The sequence below is a fragment of the Eptesicus fuscus genome, chromosome 9 (genome assembly GCF_027574615.1).
Source record: "Eptesicus fuscus isolate TK198812 chromosome 9, DD_ASM_mEF_20220401, whole genome shotgun sequence".
In the NCBI taxonomy this organism is placed as follows: Eukaryota; Metazoa; Chordata; class Mammalia; order Chiroptera; family Vespertilionidae; genus Eptesicus; species Eptesicus fuscus.
The window spans coordinates 54,625,502-54,647,249 of NC_072481.1; the positions used below are offsets into that span (position 1 = coordinate 54,625,502).

At 39.3% G+C, this 21,748-nt stretch overlaps 1 protein-coding gene across 1 annotated transcript; it reads right to left on the minus strand.

Annotated features, from left to right (window-relative positions):
• Nucleotides 1–2,887: 2,887 nt before the first annotated feature.
• Nucleotides 2,888–20,922, minus strand: ASB17 (ankyrin repeat and SOCS box containing 17). Its single transcript, XM_054720870.1, has 3 exons — nucleotides 20,412–20,922; nucleotides 13,564–13,843; nucleotides 2,888–3,167 (listed from the first exon to the last, which is right to left on the minus strand). Exons 1-3 carry the CDS (start codon nucleotides 20,810–20,812, stop codon nucleotides 2,961–2,963), a joined length of 888 nt encoding a protein of 295 aa, XP_054576845.1. The 5' UTR covers nucleotides 20,813–20,922; the 3' UTR covers nucleotides 2,888–2,960.
• Between the last annotated feature and the right edge of the window lie 826 nt (nucleotides 20,923–21,748).

Genomic DNA, 21,748 nt, shown 5'->3' on the forward strand with positions numbered 1-21,748 from the left:
CATTATTAAGCAAAATAAGGGTTATTTGAACACAAACACTGGGATACCACAGTTGGTTATCAGATCAGACAGCTACCATGTGACTAACAGGCAGGAAGCTCCTACAGTTTGGATATGCTGGACAAAGGGTTGATTTGCATCCTAGGCTTGATGGAGCAGGATAGCACAAGCTTTCTTATGCTACTCAGAATGGCATGCAGTTTTTAAGCTTATGGATTATTTATTTCTGCAATTTTCCATTTAATATTTTGGTCCACAGTTGACTGTGGGTAACTGAAACCATGGAAAGTGAAACTGTAGATGAGGGGGGACTACTGTAAAGTCATATGGCATTATACCTCAATGTAAAAGAAAAAAACTATAAAGGATCTGAGATTTTTATCTTAATTGCAGACTAGCAGTTTGGCTTACCATAGTTTGATGTTTGCTGTCAAAAGACAAAACACAAAAGACTTGATTACCAGTGGCTGAGCATGCAGCATGGGTGGCATGTTTGTGTTGGTTCCATGCATCCCCATCCTCTGAAACATGGAATGGTCCATGTAGATGTGCTCACAGTGGATTTGTGTTACAGCTAAGGAACCCAAGTTTGGGGAACTCCAGTCTTTTATAATGAGCTTCAAGCAAAACATTCTCGACCTTTTCCCCCTGGGGAGACATTACCTTCTCCATAGGGAGATACTGAGCAACGTGCCCTCTGCTCATAGGGAGACACTGTCTCTACCTTTCAATGCTGCTCACTATACAAACATCCTTAAAAAGGTAGTCAGTGAGCACTCGCAGCGGCAGCAACAGCACCAAGCAGCTGCTGGAGGCGAGTGATGCAGAGGAGATCCCGGAGGCCTCGCCCGGCAAGGGATCCCACGCAGGCCGCACTCGCATGGTGGAGAATCAGTACTCCTACTAGCCCGGAGCCAAGGCCCTGAGGCCACCGGACCCGCCTTGCAATCGCCCTGTGCCCATCTGTCTAGCGGACCCTGCTTCCCTGCAGGTGTCGGCCCCAGTCCAGCGCTGGGTGGGAAAAGCGAAGCTCTTCAATGAAGACATAAGTGTTGTTAAAGAGCCTGTTTTAAGGACTGAAAAAAAAAAAAAAAAAAAAGGTAGCTAGGAATGAGGTGGCCAGTGTCTTTGCTCATAGGGCAGGCAGAAAAATGAGAAAAACCTGGAGAATTCTTTCCCAGTTCTCGTATTTGTGTTGTCATGGTTTGACCGCAGAATTAATAGAGAAAAGTCTAGTATCCTAAATATTAGAAAGGGGCTAAAAAGTTGTAGTAGAATAAATTCTAATTTTTTAAAAGATAGGATTCTCTGTAGCATAGAACATATATATTTAACTGATAATGTTTTCATTTTAATGTAATGTTGGATCAAAATTATTTTTTGAGCCCTAACCGGTTTGGCTCAGTGGATAGAGCGTCGGCCTGTTGACTGAAGGGTCCCAGGTTCGATTCCGGTCAAGGGCATGTACCTTGGTTGCGGGCACATCCCTAGGAGGGATTGTGCAGGAGGCAGCTGATCGATGTTTCTCTCTCATCGATGTTTCTAACTATCTCTCTCTCTTCCTCTCTGTAAAAAAATCAATAAAATATATTTAAAAAGAATAAAAATAAAAAAATTATTTTTTTGAATCAAAATGTATATAATTTAGGGGTGAGTAAAATGTGTGAAAGTGGTCAAAAGGCACAAACTTCCACTTATAAAATAAAGAAGTTAATACTCTCTTGTATACCTGAAAGTTGCTAAGATAATAGATCTTTTATTTTACTATTATATTTTTAATCCTCACCTGAGGATTTGTTTATTGATTTTAGAGAAGGAAGGGGTAGGGGAGAGAAACATGGACTGGTTTCCTCCCATACACACCCTGATCAGGGATCGAATCTACATGTGCCCTGAATTGAACCTGCAACCTTTTGGTGTACGGGATGATGCTCCAACCAACTGAGCTACCTGGCCAGAGCAAGAGAATAGATCTTAAATGTTATCATAACATGAAAAATATTGTAACTATGTGTGGTGATCATTTTGTAATATATACATATATTGAATCATTATGTACACCTGAAACTTATGATATTTGACAATTATATCTCAATTAAAAATACTGCCCTGGCGGGTTTGGCTCAGTGGATAGAGCATCAGCCTGTGAACTAAAGGGTCTTGGGTTCCATTCTAATCAAGGGCACATGCCCAGGTTGCAGGCTTGATCCCCCAGTAGGGGGTGTGCAGGAGGCAGCCAATCAAAGATTCTCTCTCATCATTGATAGTTTCTGTCTCTCTCTCCTTCTCCCTTACTCTCTGAAATCAATAAATATATATTAAAAAAATAGTACTGAGCTAGTATTTAGATGTATTATATACCAAACCACCAAAGCCTCATATTGTAATTTAAGGCAAGTTATTTTAAAATATAATCCATTTCTGTCATTCTACTTCCAACTCCTACCCTTTAGTTGACTAATTCTTTACCTTATATTTGCAACTATGGCTGCCACAGAATTAGAATTTCTTCTCAAGGAAGGCATTACATCTTCATTTCCTTGATTATTCCCTACTGCCAACTATAATATTTTAGTTGCAAAATAACTTAGTAAATAAATATGTTAATATGATTGCATAATATAAAAGTACTATTTACCTTGCTTACTACATGCTAATAAGAAGAGCTTGAGAACTCAGAACATTAACATGATCAAAATTTCCACAAGAAGCAAGAATGCTCTAAGGCAAAACAACTGTTAAGAGTGGACTAAAAGGGTAAATATATATAAATAAAATGCATATATTTCTTCCACAGTATAGAAAGGTAATGGAAAGAGCTATATGTTGGTTTAAAATGGACTCATTTAGGGTGTCATGTGAATATTTAATGCAATCAAAATTTGCATGAGGTTAATAGTTTATTACCTTCTAAGCCATACAACAGTGAGCATCCTTAAAGAACTCAGAAAAAGCACGTGTTAACTTTCTAAATTCAGGTAATTCTGTAGACGAACAGGAATTGGAAGTGAGAATATCCCATTCGGGAGCATGTTGTTGGTAAGTAGTTGAGACCTGATGGTTATTCTGCAAAGATGTAATAGTTCACATGGATCCCTGTATCTCGTTGAAGGTATGTAGTCGAACCAATCTGAAATAATTGGACGTCTTCCTAGACTTAGCTGCGTCTGAAGAAAAGGGAGACATTTTAATTTTGTAATGTTAATCATTGGATTAGTTCAAGTTGTTAGCATTTATATTTAAATTAATAAACTATATCTTAAATTTATATGACCCTTATAATATTTTTTCTAAAGCATTTTCACCTGAGGAAAACATTTTTGTTCCCATTTCATTCTTACAACTACACTTTAATATGTGTAGGACACACATTATTTGTTACAACTGTGAATATGTTTATGTTTTTAATCTTAGATCATACATTTGTTTTTTTAACTTTATTTCATTGTTGACACTATTACAGATGTCCCCATTTTCTCCCTCTATCCCCACCTCCACCCAGCCTCTGCCCCCCTTCTCTCTGACCATCACCACACTGTTGTCTGTCTATAGGTTATGCATATATGTTCTTTGACTAATCTCTTAACTTTCTTTCACCTAGTCCCCCTTTTCCTCCTCCCCTCTGAGAACTGATAGTGTGTTCCATATATCCATGCCTTTTTTACTATTTTGTTCATTAGATTCCACATGTAAGTGAGATCATATGGTATTTGTCTTCCTTTAACTGGTGAAATACACATGTGTTATTAGCATCTTCTAGAGTAGTGTTGTCAACTTGGATATCCACTAGAATTATCTAGGAAACTTTAAGATATATCAGAGCTAAGGTTCTACTTCAGAAATTCGGATTCAGTTGATCTGGGTTTAGGCACAGACAACATAAATCCTAAAAGTTCCCTTAAATGGGAGGGAAACCAAGATGGTGGCATAGGTAAACACCTAAACTGCTGCCTTGCACAACAATTTCAAAACTACAACTAAAAGACAAAATGTCTATCACCCAGTACTATGGGAAAGCTGGCTGAGTGGAAGTTCTACAACTAGAAGGAAAGAGAAAAGAGCATTCAAATGTACACAAGCGCTGAAAAGCTGAGTTACAGAGGCGCGTGAATCAGGCTGGCGGTGGGCGACTGGGTGCGCTGCTTTTTTCAACCCGAAGGGAGACAAGCTCCTGATTACTCTGAACTCCAGTTTCTGGGGAGACACTGGGGACCCAAACTCCTATGGGGAGAAGCTGGACTGTCTGCCATCGGGTCGGAAAGTGAGGGTGGCTTTCTTGCAGAGGTGAATGCAGCAATCATTGTTTACTGCGCTGGGGCACAGGGCGCGGGGAAGCAGAAACGCGAAGACACAGAGAAGGCTGACTGGCAGTCATAGCTGTTTGCCACGCCCTAGCCTAGTGACTTCCTGAGACCTTGCCCCGCACAATCTACAAACCCACCCAAGCTCCACGCAGCAGCTTTTGCATATAAATGGCCTGCCCTATCGCAGCTTAACCTAACAAACTGCAGCTCTGGTCAAACAGCTCCAAAACCTCTAAACTCCAAGCAAAGAGGAGAAAACTAGTTCTCACTGTAGCTCCTGCTGGGTGGCCTCAGACAGTAGTTGATCTGCACCCCATTGGAGATCCAGAAGCTAGTGTATCTAGTGGTCAGTGTGAGACGACACCAGATTTCATCTACTCACATCCATAAGTGACACATTCAAGAGGCAGATTCAGTGAGCACCAAAGCCCCACTGAAGCAAGTCCTGCCCCATAAGCGTGTCTCCAGCACAGCAGTTCTTCCACTCCATCAACACAGGGAAGCAGCAAAATGCGGAGACAAAGAAACATGTCACTAATGAAAGAAATGGAGGAAAGCAAACTACTGGACATAGAGTTCAAAACCACATTTATAAGGTTACTCAAAAATCTTCTAAAAATCACCGAGAAACTTGATGAGACCTCCGAGGAGCTTAGTGAGACCTTCAAGGACCTTAATGAGAATGCCAAAAAAATGGAAAAGGACCAGTCAGAAATTAAGCATACACTGTCTGAAATAAAGAATATACAGAAATTCAACTGTAGATCAAAGAATCCCAAGAATCAAACCAAATATCTGAAACATGAGGAAACAAAAAGCACCCAATCAGAAAAACAAAAAGAAAAAAGAATCCAAAAATATGAAGATAGTGTAAGGAGCCTCTGGGACAACTTTAAGTGTACCAACATCCGAATTATTGGGGTGCCATAAGAAGAGAGAGAACAAAATATTGAAAACCTATTAGAAGAAATGACAGAAAACTTTCCTGACCTGGTGAAAGAAATATACTTACAAGTCCAGGAAGCACAGAGAACCCCAAACAAGAGGAATCCAAAGAGGACCACACCAAGACACATCATAATCAAAATGCCAAGGGCAAAAGACAAAGAGAGAATCTTGAAAGCAGCAAGAGAAAAACACTTAGTTACCTATAAGGATGTACCCATACGACTGTCAGCTGATTTCTCAACAAAAACTATGCAGGCCAGAAGGGAGTGGCAAGAAATATTCAAAGTGATGAACAACAAGAACCTACAACCAAGATTACTCTACCCAGCAAAGCTATCATTCAGAATTGAAGGTCAGATGAACTCCTTTAGCTAAAGTTCATCACTGCCAAACCAGGATTATATGAAATGCTGAAGGGTATTTTTTAAGAAGAGGAAGAAGAAAAAGGTAAAGATAAAAATTATGAACAACAAAATGACAACAAATGCATACCTACCAACAAGTGAATCTAAAAATCAATTGAATAAAAAATCTGATGAACAGAATGGACTGATGAATATAATAGAATCAGGGACATAGAAAGGGAGTGGACTGACAATTCTCAGGGGGAAGAGGGTGTGAGGGGTGTGGGAAGAGATTGGACAAAAATCTTACACCTATGGATGAAGACAGTGGTGGGGGATAAGGGCATGGAGTGGGGTGGGGAATCAGGTGGAGGGTAGCTATGGGGGGAAAAAAAGAGGAACACCTGTAATAATCTGGACAATAAAGATTTATTTAAAAGTTCCCTCAAATGGTTCTAATCATTATAGAGTACAACTTCATACTGCTAAGCCACAAAAAGACCTAACAGGAGGCTAATCCATATGAAAAGATTAAGTCTCAAAGTTTCAGTTAAGGTACTCTTTTAGAGATTTAATTCTAGAAGCCAAACAACAGTAGGTTGGCTTAGAATTAAAAGTATTGCTGTGTTGCAGACATTTTTCCAGTAGAACCTATATCCTACAGACTACATAATACTCTCACTTAAATGATAGATAATTTTTCATTATTCAATACTTGGTTATTAAAAAAGAATTTAGTATATGCTACAACTGAGCTCGGTGCTTTGGTACACAAAATAGATATAGTCTGTGATGACAGGACTGTGGTCCAGAGGTAAAATCATTTAAATATATGTTTACCATAAAATATATAGGCCTCAATGGGGGAAACTACAGTACTAGGAAGCCTGGAAATGCAAAGTAGGGGCATTTAAAGTGTTCTTTAAGCCAGTGTTTATGCCATCTTTCACCATCTTGCTCAGTGCTACTTTAGCCTATTAAAATATAATTGATTAGAACCCAACTATAATCTTTTTGCCCCTCAGGCAAATGATTTTGATCAACTCACTCTATCCTAGTACTTTTCTAGTTTGATTGTACCTAAGAAATAGCATTCATGGAATTCGTTGAGATTTTTTTTTCTATAATAATTGTGCAGGACTAACACTGGACGAGGACTAGCAAGTTACTGAAGATGCAGAAATTTTTAATTGCTTTTGTTTTAAAAATTGGTTGTCAAAATAATTTGACCAATTTGCTTTCTTTACAGTTGCCAAAGGCATGGTTGATTGATATGCACTGTTAAGACTTAAGAAAAAACAAAAAACAAAATACCAATAAAGTTATATTTGTAAGGAATTTGTTTCTGAAGGCACACATTTAAAGATAAGGGGAACTGCTAAAGTCCTTGGTAATTTATTGGTTTAAATTTATAGGAGTAGCTTTCTTTTCCTTAAGCAGACATTTCTTGCTATACTAGTAGACATGATACAACGATGCCAAAATTTGCAGTTCTTTTTGTTAGGGTAAACATGACCTCCATATGGTTGATTTCCTCCTCCCTCTAAATTTGGTTTATTTCAAAAAATCTTATCAAGGAGAAGAATCCCTCCACATTTCTGAGGGATAGGTACTTTCTACTGAACAAATATTTAAGCATATATATATATGATATATGAGATATATCATATATATATACTAGAGGCCCAGTGCATAAAATTCGTGCACGGGGGTGGGGGAGTGTCCCTCAGCCCAACCTGCACCTTCTCCAATCTGGGACTCCTCGAGGGATGTCCCAGATTGGAGATCAGGCCTAAACGGGCAGGATCAGGCCTAAACGGGCAGTCGGACATCCCTCTCACAATCCAGGACTGCTGGCTCCCAGCGGCTCGCCTGCCTGCCTTCCTGATTGCCCCTATCTGCTTCTGCCTGCCAGCCTGATCACCCCCTAACCACTCCCATGCCAGCCTGATTGATGTCTAACTGCTCCCCTGTCAGCCTGTTTGCCCCCAACTTCCCTCTGCCAGCCTGGTCACCCTGAACTGCCCTCCCCTGCAGGGTTGATCGCCCCCAACTGCCCTCCCTTGCAGCCCTGGTCCCTCTCAACTGCCCTCCCTTGCTGGCCTGGTCCCTCCCAACTGCCCTCCCCTGCTGGCCATCTTGTGGTGGCCATCTTGTGTCCACATGGGGGCAGGATCTTTGACCACATGGGGGCAGCCATCTTGTGTGTTGGAGTGATAGTAAATTTGCATATTACTCTTTTATTAGATAGGATAGAGGCCTGGTGCATGGATGGGGGCCAGCTGGTTTGGTACACAAAATAGACATAGTCTGTGATGACTTTTGCCCTGGAAGGTGTCCCAGATCAGGATGGGAGTTCCCTTGGGGCGTGAGGTGGCCTGGGCTAGGGGCCTGTGGTGGTTTGCAGGCCAGCCACGCCCCCCAGTGACCCAAGGAGAGGCCCTGGTATCTGGAATTTATTTATCTTCTACAATTGAAACTTTGTAGCCTGGATCAGAGCTAAGCCTCCTGCTCACTCCGTGGTGGCAGCCATTTCTGTTGGAATTTATGTATCTTCTATAATTGAAACTTTGTAGCCTGGAGTGAAGGCCTGAGCCGGCCAGGGCTGCAGAAACGTGGCTTCCTCCATCACCCGGGGCAACCCTATCCTCCTGCTGTTCCAGTTCTGTGGCTGCCGCCATTTCTTTTGGAATCTATTTACCTTCTATAATTGAAACTTTGTACCCTTGAGTGGAGGCCTGGGCCCACCAGGTTGTGTGGAAAGCTTGGCTTCCTCCATTGCCAGGGAAACCCAAGCCTCCCTCCTGCTTTCTGTGGCCACAGCCATCTTGGTTGGGGTTAATTTGCATACTCGCTCTGATTGGCTGGTGGGTGTGGCTAGTGGGCATGGCGGAGTGATGGTTAATTTGCATATTGCTCTTTTATTATATAGGATAATATACACACACTAGAGGCCTGGTGCATGACATTTGTGCACTGGAGAGGGGGGTCCCTCTCCCAGTTCAGACCCCTTGGGGGATGTCCAATTGCCAGCTTAGGCCTGCTCCCTTAGCACTGCCACGGAGGCAGGAGAGGCTTCTGCCACTGCCGCTGTGCTTGCCAGCCGTGAGCCTGGCTTCTGGCTGAGCGGCACTCCCCTATGGGAGTGCACTGATCACCATGGGGCAGACGCTCAATGAAGGAGCTGCCCCCTGGTGGTCAGTGCACTTCCCCTGTGGGAGTGCCGCTTAGCCAGAAGCCAGGCTGATGGCTTGTGAGCGCAGCAGTAGTGGCTGGAGCCTCTCCCGCCTCCGCAGCAATGCTAAGGATGTCCGACTGCCAGCTTAGGCCCGCTCCCCTGACTGCAAGAAGGCTCAGGCCAGGCTGAGGTACAACCCCCCCCCCCAGAGTGCATGAATTTCGTGCACCAGGCCTCTAATATATATACACATACATATATATATATATATATATATATATATATAATATATATATACTTTAATTCTTTATTTTTGAAAGTATTACATATGTCTCCTTTTACCCAATTGCCCTCTCCCAGCCTGCTCCCAACCCTCAGCACAGGCCCTCATCCCCCTACTGTTTGTGTCCATTGGTTATGCTTATATGTATGCATATAAGGTCTTTGGTTGATGTCTTACCCCCTCCACCCCTGTCTACCCTCCCCTGCTGTCCCTCTGAGGTTTGATGATTTGTTCAATGCTTTTATGTCTCTGGATCTATTTTTGTTCAAGTTTATATTGTTCATTATATTCCACAAATGAGTGAGATCATGTGATATTTATCTTTCTCCAAGTGGCTTATTTCACTTAGTATAATGCTTTCCAGGTCCATCCATGTTGTTGCAAATGCTAAGAGTTCTTTCTTTTTTAAAGCAGTGTATTATTCCACTGTGTAGATGTACTACCATTTTTTAATCCACTCATCTGATGGGCACTTAGGCTGTTTCCAAATCTTAGCTATTGTAAATTGTGTTGCTATGAACATAGGGATGCATATATTCTTTTTGATTGGTATTTCTGATTTCATGGGATATATTTCTAGAAGTGGGATCACTGGGTCAAATGGGAATTCCACTTTTAATTTTTTGAGGAAATTCCATACTGTTTTCCCCAGTGGCTGCACCAGTCTGCATTCCCACCAGCAGTGCATGAAGGTTCCTTTTTCTCTGCACCCTCGCCAGCATTTGTCATTTGTTGATTTGTTGATGATAGCCATTCTGAAAGGTGTGAGATGGTACCTCATTATTGTTTTGATTTGCATCTCTCAGATGATTAGTGCCTTTGAGCATTTTTTCATATGTCTCTTAGCCTTCTGTATGTCCACTTTTGAAAAGTGTCTATTTAAAGCCAGTTGGAGAAAGATAAATAGCACATGATCTCACTCATTTGTGGAATATAATGAACAACATATTCTGATAAACAAAAATAGATCCAGAGACACAGAAGCATCAAACAGACTGTGAAACCTCAGAAGGAAGCCTGGGGAGAGTGAGAGAGGGGGGTAGAGATCAACCAAAGGACTTGTATGAATGCATATAAGCATCACCAATGGACACAGTCAGTAGGGTGGTGAGGGCATGTGCTGGGGGTGGGAGTGGCTGGGGAAAAGTCAATGAGGGAAAAAGGAGACATATGTAATACTTTTCAACAATAAGGAATTTAAATTTAAAAAAAGAAAAGTGCCTATTTAGGTCCTTTGTCCATTTTTTGATTGGATTGTTTATCTTCCTTTTGTTAAGTTGTATGTGTTCCCTATACATTTTGGAGATTAAGCCCTAATTGGATGTAACATCAGCAAATATGTTCTCCCATGTAGTGGGTTCCCTTTTCATTTGGTTGATAGTTTCTTTTGCTGAGCAGAAGCTTCTTATTTTGATGTGATCCCATTTGTTTATTTTTTCCTTAGTTTCCTTGGCCATAGGAGATGTATTGGTTAAATATATTGCTACGAGATATGTTTGATATTTTGCTGCCTATGGATTCTTTTAAGATTTTTATGGTTTCCCATCTTACATTTAATTCTTTTATCCATTTTGAGTTTATTTTTGTGTATGGTGTAAGTTGGTGGTCTAGTTTCGTTTTTTTGCATGTATCGGTCCAATTTTCCTAACACCACTTCTTGAAGAGACTGTCTTGATTCCATTATATGCTCTTGCCTCCTTTGTCAAATATTAATTGAGCATAATGGCTTGGGTCGATTTCTGGGTTCTCTGTTCAGTTCCATTGGTCTATATGTCTGTTCTTGTGCCAGTACCAGGCAGTTTTGAGAACAGTGGCTTTGTAGTATAGCTTGATATCTGGTATTGTGATCCCTCCAACTTTGTTCTTCTTTCTCAGGATTGCTATGGCTATTCAGGGTCTTTTTTTTTATTCAAATGAATTTTTGGAGAGTTTGTTCTAGGTTTGTGAAATATGCCATTGGTATTTTAATTGGGATTGCATTGAATCTAGAAATTGCTTTGGGTAGTATGGACATTTTAATCATGTTGATTCTACCATTCCATGAACATGGTATATTCTTCCACTTGTTTATATCTTCTTTTTCAATGTCCTATAGTTTTCAGAGTACAGGCCTTTGACCTCCTTAGTTAAGTTTATTCATAGGTATCTTAATTTTATTGTTGCAGTGGTAAATGGGATTTTTTTTTTTAATTTTTAATATATTTTATTGATTTTTTACAGAGAGGAAGGGAGAGGGATAGAGAGCTAGAAACATCGATGAGAGAGAAACATCGATCAGCTGCCTCCTGCACACCCCCTACTGGGGATGTGCCCGCAACCAAGGTACATGCCCTTGACCGGAATTGAACCCGGGACCCTTCAGTCCGCAGGCAGAGGCTCTATCCACTGAGCCAAACCAGTCAGGGCTGGGATTTTTTTTTAGTTTCTCTTTCTGTGAGTTCATTATTGGTGTATAAAAATTCCATAGATTTCTGGGTGTTAATTTTGTATCCTGCTATGTTTTCAAATTCATTTATTAAATCCAGTAGTTTTTTTAATGTATTCTTTAGGGTTTTCTATGTACAATATCATGTCATCTGCGAATAATGCCAGTTTTACTTATTTTCCAATTTGGATACCTTTTATTTCTTCATCTTGTCTGATTGCTATGACTAGCACTTCCAAAACTATCTTGGACAGTAGTGGTGAAAGTAGGTATCCCTATCTTGTTCCTGTTTTTAGGGGAAATGGTTTTAGTATTTGCCCATTAAATATGAGGTTGGCTATAGGTTTGCTATATAAGACTTTTATTATGTTGAGGTATGATCCCTCTATTCCCACTTTGCTGATAGTTTTTATAAAAAAAAGGGTGTTAGATTTTGTCAAATGCTTCTTCTGCATCAATTGATATGATCTAAACCTTTATATTTTTATGCTCAAAATTATTTTGAGGTTTTGAACAGAAAAATTTGTATCCTGATTGTAAAAAATCTGATTGTAGTTTGAGAGAAATGTAATCTCATTGAAAATATTCTATTGGGGGGAAAAGTTTGTTAAAATTTTAATTTATTGTTTTTTAAAGAAACATAGGAATCCTAATAAACATAGGTTTTCATGTAATTAGAATGTAATATTAATATACATTTACTTAGTAACTACCAAAATAAACTGTAAACTATATTTATATTTAGAAGACGAAATTATGAAATAAAGGACTGATATTGGAGAAAACTTGAATTTTGTCTAATTGTAACTTATAAGCATACTGGGGGCCTGGTGCATGAAATGCGTGCACTTGGTGGGGGGTTACTCAGCCCAGCCTGCCCCCTTTCACAGACTGGGAGCCCTCAGGGGATGTCCTACTGACTGTTTAGGGCCGCTCCCTCTGCGGGAGACGACCGGGCTGATCAGGGGAAGGTGCCAGCCCCTTCTAGGTCTGTGAAATATGCCATTGGTATTTTAATTGTGATTGCATTGAATTGCCCCACTGCTGCAGCACTGCCAGCCACCGCAGCTGCCAAGGTGATTTGATCAACATGATTCCAGTCCCTTCACCATGAAAAGATGACATCTTTCTTTAGGCATTTTCAAGATGTGTCTTTCATAGGATATGACATTTCTTTCTTTTTATCCTCACCTGAGGATATGTTTTCATTGATTTTTAGAGAGTGTGGAAGAGAGAGGGAAAGATAGAGAGAAACATCAATGTGAGAAGGACACTTCGATTGGTTGCCTCCTGCATGAGCCCTGACCTGGCCCCTGGCCAGGTCGGAGCCTGCAACCTAGGTACATGCCCTTGATCAGAATCAAACCCAGACCCTGCTGTCGGCAGGCTGAGGCATTATCCACTGAGCCAAACCGGCTAGTGCAGGATATGACATTTCTTAGCTCTCCAGCAGTGGACCTTCGTTTTTTCCTCCAGGAGTGTGGTGGAAAAACCCTAGATCACCTTTTTGGATTCTTATTACCCAAGTTACCAAGAACATTACCAGTGGCATATAGGGAGCTTAGCCAATGAGCAGTCAGAAAAGGTGTTTCCTCTGCAGCTTACACGTAGAGGCAGGACTGCTGGCAAGCCAAGACTGGCACCCAGCCCCCCATCTCTGGGCCTGCTCAAGCCTCTGCTACGGCTTGGGCAGGGCCCCCCGGCTCTGATCAAGCCTATGCCGCGGCTTGGGCAGGGCACCCTCCCCCGGCTCCCCTCCAGCCCTGCTCAAGCCTCTGCTGCCCCGCCCCCTCAGCGCCAAGGCCCGTAGGCTAGGAGTGGCTGGGGCATTCTGGGATCCCAGCTGCTCAGGGCCTACACGCGGGCCTACAGGCTCTGAGAAGCCTGGGTCTTTGGCGGGTTAATTTGCATACTCACTCCTGATTGGCTAGTGGGTGTCATGGAGGTATGGTCAATTTGCATTTTTCTCTTTATTAGTGTAGATACTCCATAGATTAAAAATTAACAATTTTTGCCTCACAATTTTATGTTAAAATTGATCAACAATTGAGCCCAAACCCAAAGAACAATATTTTGCTTACCTGTATTTCTCTGATTGAAATGACAGAAAGCACTCTGGAACATAGCACTAAACATGTTTTTGCATCTTCCTGGATATCTACCAATTCATGATCAACCATTATTCTCACTCTTGAAGGGTAGAGCAATATTGTTAACACAATGTTGATAGGGTTTTTTTCTCTTTCTAAGATTCCATATTGCAGGAGTATTTTTAAGATGCTGGATTGTCTTGTCTGAGCTACGTAAAGTAGAGGTGTGATGCCACTTAGTGGGCTTGGACAGTATACTGGTGTGAAAGTTCTGTGAATCAAACAAACAAATGAACCTCACTGAATATAGAGAACTAAGAGATATGGTAAACATTTTATCTTAACAATCATAGGAAAATAGTAGTACTTATATATTAAATGTCTTAAATGTTCATATAACTTTTTAAAAATATATATATTTTATTGGTTTTTTATAAAGTGGAAGAGAGAGGATAGAGAGCTAGAAACATCGATGAGAGAGAAACATCAATCAGTTGCCTCCTACACACCCCCACTGGGGATGTGCCTGCACCCAAGGTACATGCCCTTGACTGGAATGGGACCCTCAGTCCGCAGGCCGACAGGCCCTGGGATCCTTCAGTCTGCAGGCCGACTTTCTATCTACTGAGCCAAACCTGTTAGGGCTGTTCATATAACTTTATATAGAATATGTCTTAGTTTTCTGCTCTATTAATCTAGAACATACTCAAGATTAAAGAAATAAGAAAACTTCTACTACATACTTAAGCCCCCTTTACTCTTGTACGAACAAACAAATTAAAGATTTGCAATGTATAGGAAGTTTTACTTTTAGTAACAGTAATTCTGTTTCTCATTTGAGAAATCCATTGTGATTACAACAAGTATTATAAAACTGGTGCAGCTCTGGAAAATCTAAAATGGAAAAGGGAGAAAGACTCTTTATTTCACTTTATTAATATCACAGAATTATGTGACCATTTTTTGATATCTTTTTGTTTGTTTTTATTGTTCTTGATTATATGTCAGAGGTGTGCTTGAATTGAGTTTAAATATTGGATGAAGAGGAATAAGTACAACTACTTTAACTCTATTTTTTAATTCCATTTTTTCACTTTAATAAAATTAGAATTGGTATGTATAAGTTTAAGAAATGTAAATGCCATGTCAGATCCTTCAAGGGCAGAATTTTATTTTCGTTCTTTAGTAAAGTTATGAAAGTCCTCTGCAATCTTGTTTTCCTGATGGGCTTCATGATGACTAGACTTGAAAATTTCTCTTCCCTGTGACAGAAATGAAAATTTCTGTTTCTACATTTAGAGTCTTGCAATTGTTTCATTTAAAGATATTTATGTTTGCTGTTGAATTGGTTTCCATATATAGGTTGGACACAGTAGAACCAAACACAGTGTATTTTATCTTTTAGGCCTTAATTTGGACAAGTAAAGATGACTTTTAGGGTTAAAGAAAGGGAAATTTTATTCATGCATCTTGTCGCTGGTTTCTCTTGATTGGTCTAATAAAATACTAATATATTCTGCAGAACAGTATACAAACTATAAATTCTGGTTTTGGACAATTATGCAGAACAAGGAAAGCATTATTTAAAAGAGGGAATTTTAAGATTGCATATACTTAATTAAGATGGGAGGTAACATGGTATAATGCCATAAAAATGGAGATTAAGGGCTCTATGTTCTAGGTTTTGCTTCTCCTAACTAGCTATTATGATGTTGAGTAAATCAACCTTTTTGGGTCTCAGTTTTCTTTTGCATTTATATATTAGTTTGTTCATTCATCAATTCAGGGGTCCTCAAGCTTTTTAAACAGGGGGCCAGTTCACTGTCCCTCACACCGTTGGAGGGCCGGACTATAGTTTAAAAAAAAACTATGAACAAATTCCTATGCACACTGCACATATCTTATTTTGAAGTAAAAAAAAACAAAATGGCAAAAACACCCGCATGTGGCCCGCGGGCCGTAGTTTGAGGACGCCTGCGTTAATTCATTTAATACTTGCTTATCTAGAGCATACTGAATAATAGGTATGCAGAGATGAAAGGAATAGTCTTGGTGTTAAGATGTTTATTACAGTCTAGTAAGGGAAACAGACAGTAACTCCATAGATGTCATGCAGGGTTATCATTACTATGATAGAAGCGTGGCTGGGGCACTCTGGAAGCATTGAGAAAGGGCACTTACTCTACTGGAATAGTCATTCTGGAGTGAATACCGGAAGGATTGGTAGGCATTTTCCAACAAAAAGATTGGAAAGAATGTTTCATAAACCAACATTGGAGAATTCTACCTGAATTACCTATATAAAAATTAATATTTTGTATTAGATAAGTTCTTTGGTTGAAGTGTATTTGGGGGTCCTGGAGACCTCCTCTGTGATGGTTCCACCAGGACCTCCAAAAAGTAAAGTTTCAAAATCATTAAACCAACTACTTTATCTCCAAAGCTTCATTGAGCCCTAAAATGACAAGGTTTTGTGATTTAAACAAAACAATAATAGAATGGTGCAGTACAGAGCAGCAGTTTAGAACTTAAAAAGTGGGTAGTCCAGCTGACGTGGCTCAGTGGTTGAGCATTGACCTATGAACCAGGAGGTCATGGTTCAATTTCTGGTCAGGGCACATTCTGGGGTTGTGGGCTTGATTTCCAGTGGGGGTGTGCAGGAGGCAGCCGATCAATGATTCTCTCTCATCATTGATGTTTCTATCTCTTATCCCTCTCCCTTCCTCTCTGAAATCAATAAAAATATTTTTTAAAAAAGAAGTAAGTTTTTGTCATAACTCTGCTCATGCTATATCTATATCCTTTTAAGCTCTGTATATACAAATACTGTATATGCACTCTCTCCTGAAATTGTCTCCAGGTCAATATTGTACTAGACATTTCATCTTTTTCACAAGTACTTCCAACACACATCCAAAATTGAACTCCTAAACTACTTCTCCTTTTGTATTCTTATCCTGCTTATTGATATTCACTTTCCCCAAGCACCACTGCATCCAACTGTCTCACATTTCTTTGCTTTATATGTTTTTTTCCTCCCTTTTAAATTCTATCTTGCTCATTGTATAAGGCCCTGTCTAATAAACACTTTTGTGAAGTCTTCTTTGATTACCTGACCTTCCTCTTATCCTCATGGAACTTTGTTCATACTTCCATTAAGCCATTATCATTTTGGACATTTTTAATATTTAATTTTCTCTTCAAAAATAAATGAGTGAGCAAGACGAACTATACAAATTTAAGCTACACAACAGCAATATTTTTTGTCTGTTTTAGTCCATCTTTATATCCTTGAATGCCTAGAACAATCCTTGGCCCATAGTAGACACATAATTTTTTTAATTGATTTGTTTCACTATTATCTCTAATATATATGTATATGTATGTGTGTGTGTGTACAGTGTGTGTGTGTGTGTCTGTATGCGTGTGTGTTCCTTAAATCTATAGTCTATTCTGTAGCTTTCAGACCTAACAAGATTTTTAATTAAGTGCAATCATTTAAGATTTTCAAAAACAATCTAATTCATTCATCTTGCTAACCCTTAAGATATTTGACCTAAGAGTCTTATAAATAAGAAGATACTTTGGACCAAAAATGTTGAAAACCTAACTAAAACTCAAGTAAGTTTAAAATGAGATTTAAAAGTCTAATCTATACCCAAATGACATATGATTAATCCCCATGTTTAAAGAGCATGTTACTATTAACCAAAATTTGCTTAATCTGTACTGACAGTTAATTATAATAGTACTTATATGGATGGAGTGAAGCAAGCAAAGCAGGAATCCTTTTTTAAATGTGAGGTTAATGAACTGAACTCTCTGTATCTGAAAACCTGTCACACACGCTTATGAAATGGGGCATAATATTTCCATGTAGACATGCAGAGAATGATTTCGTTTTGAAGCTATAATAATTATTTCTAAATTTTCTTTTACTATTCCTCCTTTGGTTTTGAGCTGGTAAATTCAATAGATGTTTCTTTATAATAAGTTTATCTTTGATATTTAAGACAGACTATTCTCAGCCCTCTTTCACTGGTTTCTCTTTCTCTGCCCTCCACATCTAAGCACATAAGGCCTTTCCACTAATTTTCATTTGACTGATTGTTCTCAGGCAATTTCATCTATGGCTATAACTCCAACTACTGTCTACTAATTTATTCAACAAATACTTATTGAATACATACTGTATGCCAGCAGTGTTTTGGGTGCTTAGGATACATGAATCAACAAAACAAAGATGCCTCCTTTCTTGATTATATTGTAGTGAGGGGTAACACAATGCCAAATGAACATTGCAAATAAGCAAATTTTATAATGTTAGAAGGTTTAATAAGTACTGTGGGAAAAGAAAAAGTAGAGCAGGATAAGAAATATGGACGTGGAGGGTGCAGTGAGGGCGTTTTCCAATTTTAAATGGGATGATAAGAGAGGGCATAGCAGAATGATGACATTTGGATAAAGAAGAAGGAGCTGAAGTTAGCTATTTGGATATTTGAGGACCCTAAGGCAGGAGAGTGGACCTGGAGTGGTGAAAGATGAGTGAGGGAGCCAGTGTGGCTGAAAGAGTGAATAGGGTGGGAATAGTAGGAAATGAGCACAGAGGTCATGGGATGCCACATCAGATGGAGCCTTGTAGATTGCTGTAAGAACTTAATTTTTTATTATAAACTAGTGGCCAGGTGCACAAAATTCATGCACGGGGTGTGTGTCCCTCAGCCCAGCCTACACCCTCTCCAATTTGGGACCCCTCGAGGGATTTCCAACTGCCCATTTAGGCCCGATCCAAGTAGGATCGGGCCTAAATGGGCAGTCGGACATCTCTCTCACAATACAGGACTCCTGGCTCCCAATGGCTCACCTGCCTGCCTTCCTGATTGCCCCTAACCACTTCTGCCTGCCAGCCTGATCACCCCCTAACCACTCCCCTGCCAGCCTAATTGATGCCTAACTGCTCCCCTGCTAGCCTGTTTGTCCCTAACTGCCCTCCCCTGCAGGCCTGATCACCCCTAACTGCCCTCCCCTGCAGGCCTGGTCACCCTTAACTGCCCTCCCCTGCAGGCCTGTTCCCCCGCAACTGCTCTCCCCTGCAGGCCTGGTCCCCCCAAACTAACCTTCCCTGCAGGCCTGGTTGCCCCCAACTTCCCTCCTCTGCCAGCCTGGTCACCCCTAACTGCCCTCCCTTGCAGGCCTGGTCCCTCTCAACTGCCCTCCCCTGCTGGCCATCTTGTGGTGGCCATCTTGTGTCCACATGGGGACAGCCATCTTTGACCACATGGGGGCAGCCATCTTGTGTGTTGGAGTGATGGTCAATTTGCATATTACTCTTTTATTAGATAGGATGGAATGGAAGAGCCATTGGATATTTTGAGTAAAAAAAACCAACATGATCTTATGTTTGTTGAAAATTTGTTACGGAATAAAAGGAGGGAAATCACTTAGCTTGGTACAAGGTGATAACAGTGGAGGTGGTCATATTCTGTATCTTGTTTGAAAGTAGAACTAACAGATATCCTGACAGATGAGATGTGAGATGTAAAGAAAAAGAGAAACATCAGCTAGTGCACTCCATATTAGAGGCTGCTGATCTCTGCTATAGTTACAAATATAGCAGTCCTTAAAACAACCAAAAGTGCTATTTTAGGGTTTTATTACTGATATTGCATACCAGAGCTATCAGTTCCTGTGTTTGAGTGGTCATTAAAGAAAGAAATCCAGTTCTCCAATACCACAGTGATACACAAGAAAACAGCTCAACTTCAGGTGGAATCTAAATTGGTTTAGTCTTTAAACCTTTTGCACTCGGATGTCGAGTGTGACTTGACACGGTTAGCATTGGTAGCAGCTCTTTTTATACTCTTTGAATGTATCAATAATTTGAAATATGAAAAAATCCAAATAAATAAGTTTGTATGAAAAGCAACTCCAGTTTTTTATTCTACTGCCACACTTTGTAAAATCTGGGGTATTTAAAAAATTAAATTCCGAGTAGAATAAAGGAATCCAGAAAAAAGCAACCGAGTACAAAGGGTTAACTGATCTTATCTGTGTAGTTTTTCATTGCATACATGCTTCTATCATGGTGCCTAGTACAGTGCATCACACATAGTAAGATGATGAATGATTTTGAATGAATGAACAAATGCACATCTAATCAAACCAATACCTAAAACTAAAGTGCAAACGAGTTAGTGCAAGTTAAGTAACTTGAGACTCTATGTTATGGACTCTGCAAAGAGGTCACATTGGAGATTTATTTTTACAAGATCCTCCTTAGTATTTATTAGCTAGATTGACAGGTTCCGACTGTGTGAAAGTTTGTTCTATAACAGACTAAAGCAGGTATTTTGCTTTTATTGTGCTCAATTCTGGGGAATTTGGAGTCAAATTTATCAATGCTTAACATACAAAGAGGGAAAAAGTGTGTTTAATAAGTATTACTAAGTGAATTTGTGTGTATATTCTGAATTATTTTTTGAAAGTCAATTTCTTTTAAAAAGTCCATTTATATACATACTATAGATATACATTCTTAGTATACAGTATCTTTGTCTACTTAGAGAAATCTAAGTTGTCTACCATTGCTTTACCTTGAGCATTAACATGTAATCTTTATAGAGCAGAACCACTAGTAATTTACTGGTACATACTAATATACATATAGGTAAAATTTTATTGAATAAGAAAAGGAAGGAATGAAGGAGTGAACAAATGAGCATTCAAAATTTCTTATCCATATGTATATATAGCCACTATGCATATGCATTTTAGAAAAAAGTAATATAATTTCCTAAATAGCAATTTTCTTTTATGGTGAAAACATATGAGATTATTACCTCCATATCAGTGCCAGGTTACAACTTCTGTCTTGAACATAGTCTTTTGTCTTCTTGAGAAGCAATTCCACAAAGTCAGGATTACCTTTTCTGGCAAAAACCCAGTACAGAATTGTATTCACACATATTTCAGTAAATTCAAGATTAAAATTCAGTTCAAAACGGTATCCTGATTTTTCCACAAATGCGATGTAATCTGTGAGTAGTATGTCAAACCCATCCAAGTCGACGTACCTCAGAATTTTTGCCAGTGTTCTGTAAATTCTAGGTTCATAACAGTGATATCCCCATTGACCCAAAAACTGCAAGGATGGTCTTTTAACAATTTTGTCAACAAGATTGCAGAATATGTTGCTTCTTGGACAAGAAGTCTTACGACATAATTTAGAAGATTTACTCATTGCTACTTAGGCAACGATATAGCAATGAAATCACAGGAAGTCATACTGTAATCCTTCAGTTACATATTTTGATAATGGGGTAGGCTTTACTCTACAAACAGGAAGTACCCTTTAAACTGTGGCCAGAAAAATTATCATATGAATTATTACCATGAAGTACTGGATGACATCACAATAGGTGGAGATCTGTCATCAGCATAGGTCAGGAACTTGGGATATTATATGTGACTGGTGACATTTGAGAGCGATATTGGACAGATATGCCACTTGTGAGAGCTAAGATATGATATTCTTAGTGTTCTAAGAACTCAGTTCAAACTAGTATCAAGTGCAGTCTATCTCAGTTCAAACTAGTATCAAGTGCAGACAATATATTACTAATCAGGTTGGTTATTCTTTTAGGTTATCATGTCAACACAGAGATGATAGAGTGAGAATGGCCAAGACTGTTGTTTTCATGTTCTAGATGCGTACTGCCTGTTCTCACTCACTACTCATAGTATATTTCCCCTATTTTATTGTTCAAGAAATATGAGGCTTAGATATGTAAAGTAACCTGCCAATAGGCACTATATTAATTCTCAGACAGAAAAGAGATCATACAGTATGAAGCAAAATTTAAAATTTAATTTTAGAATTTAAAATTTTATAGAGATTTTTTTATATAAATTAGAATATATATCATTTGGGCATTAAAGGTACTTCTAGCTTTATATGGTACTCTTGCACCAGTAAAACAAAGTAAAAATACGTTATAGTTTTATCTTTACTTAGTAGTTTATGCTTCAGCCTAACTTTCTGTTAAATTTAACACTTCAGGTGTATTAATGAGCAACTTTAAAGGTACTTAAATGTTGTCTTTTCCTTTCGCATATTTTTCTTTAAATCACATAAATGATGTTTATATAGGAAAAGGAGGTTATAACTTTGGGTTTA

Excerpts from the sequence above, each read along its gene's own strand:
- ASB17 (XM_054720870.1), bottom strand. The coding sequence starts at position 20,812 with ATGAGTAAATCTTCTAAATTATGTCGTAAGACTTCTTGTCCAAGAAGC. Across the intron at positions 13,844-20,411 it reads AACCTGGCACTGATATGGAG|AACTTTCACACCAGTATACT; the intron begins GTAATAATCTCA and ends TTTGATTCACAG. Across the intron at positions 3,168-13,563 it reads TTTCAATCAGAGAAATACAG|ACGCAGCTAAGTCTAGGAAG; the intron begins GTAAGCAAAATA and ends CCTTTTCTTCAG.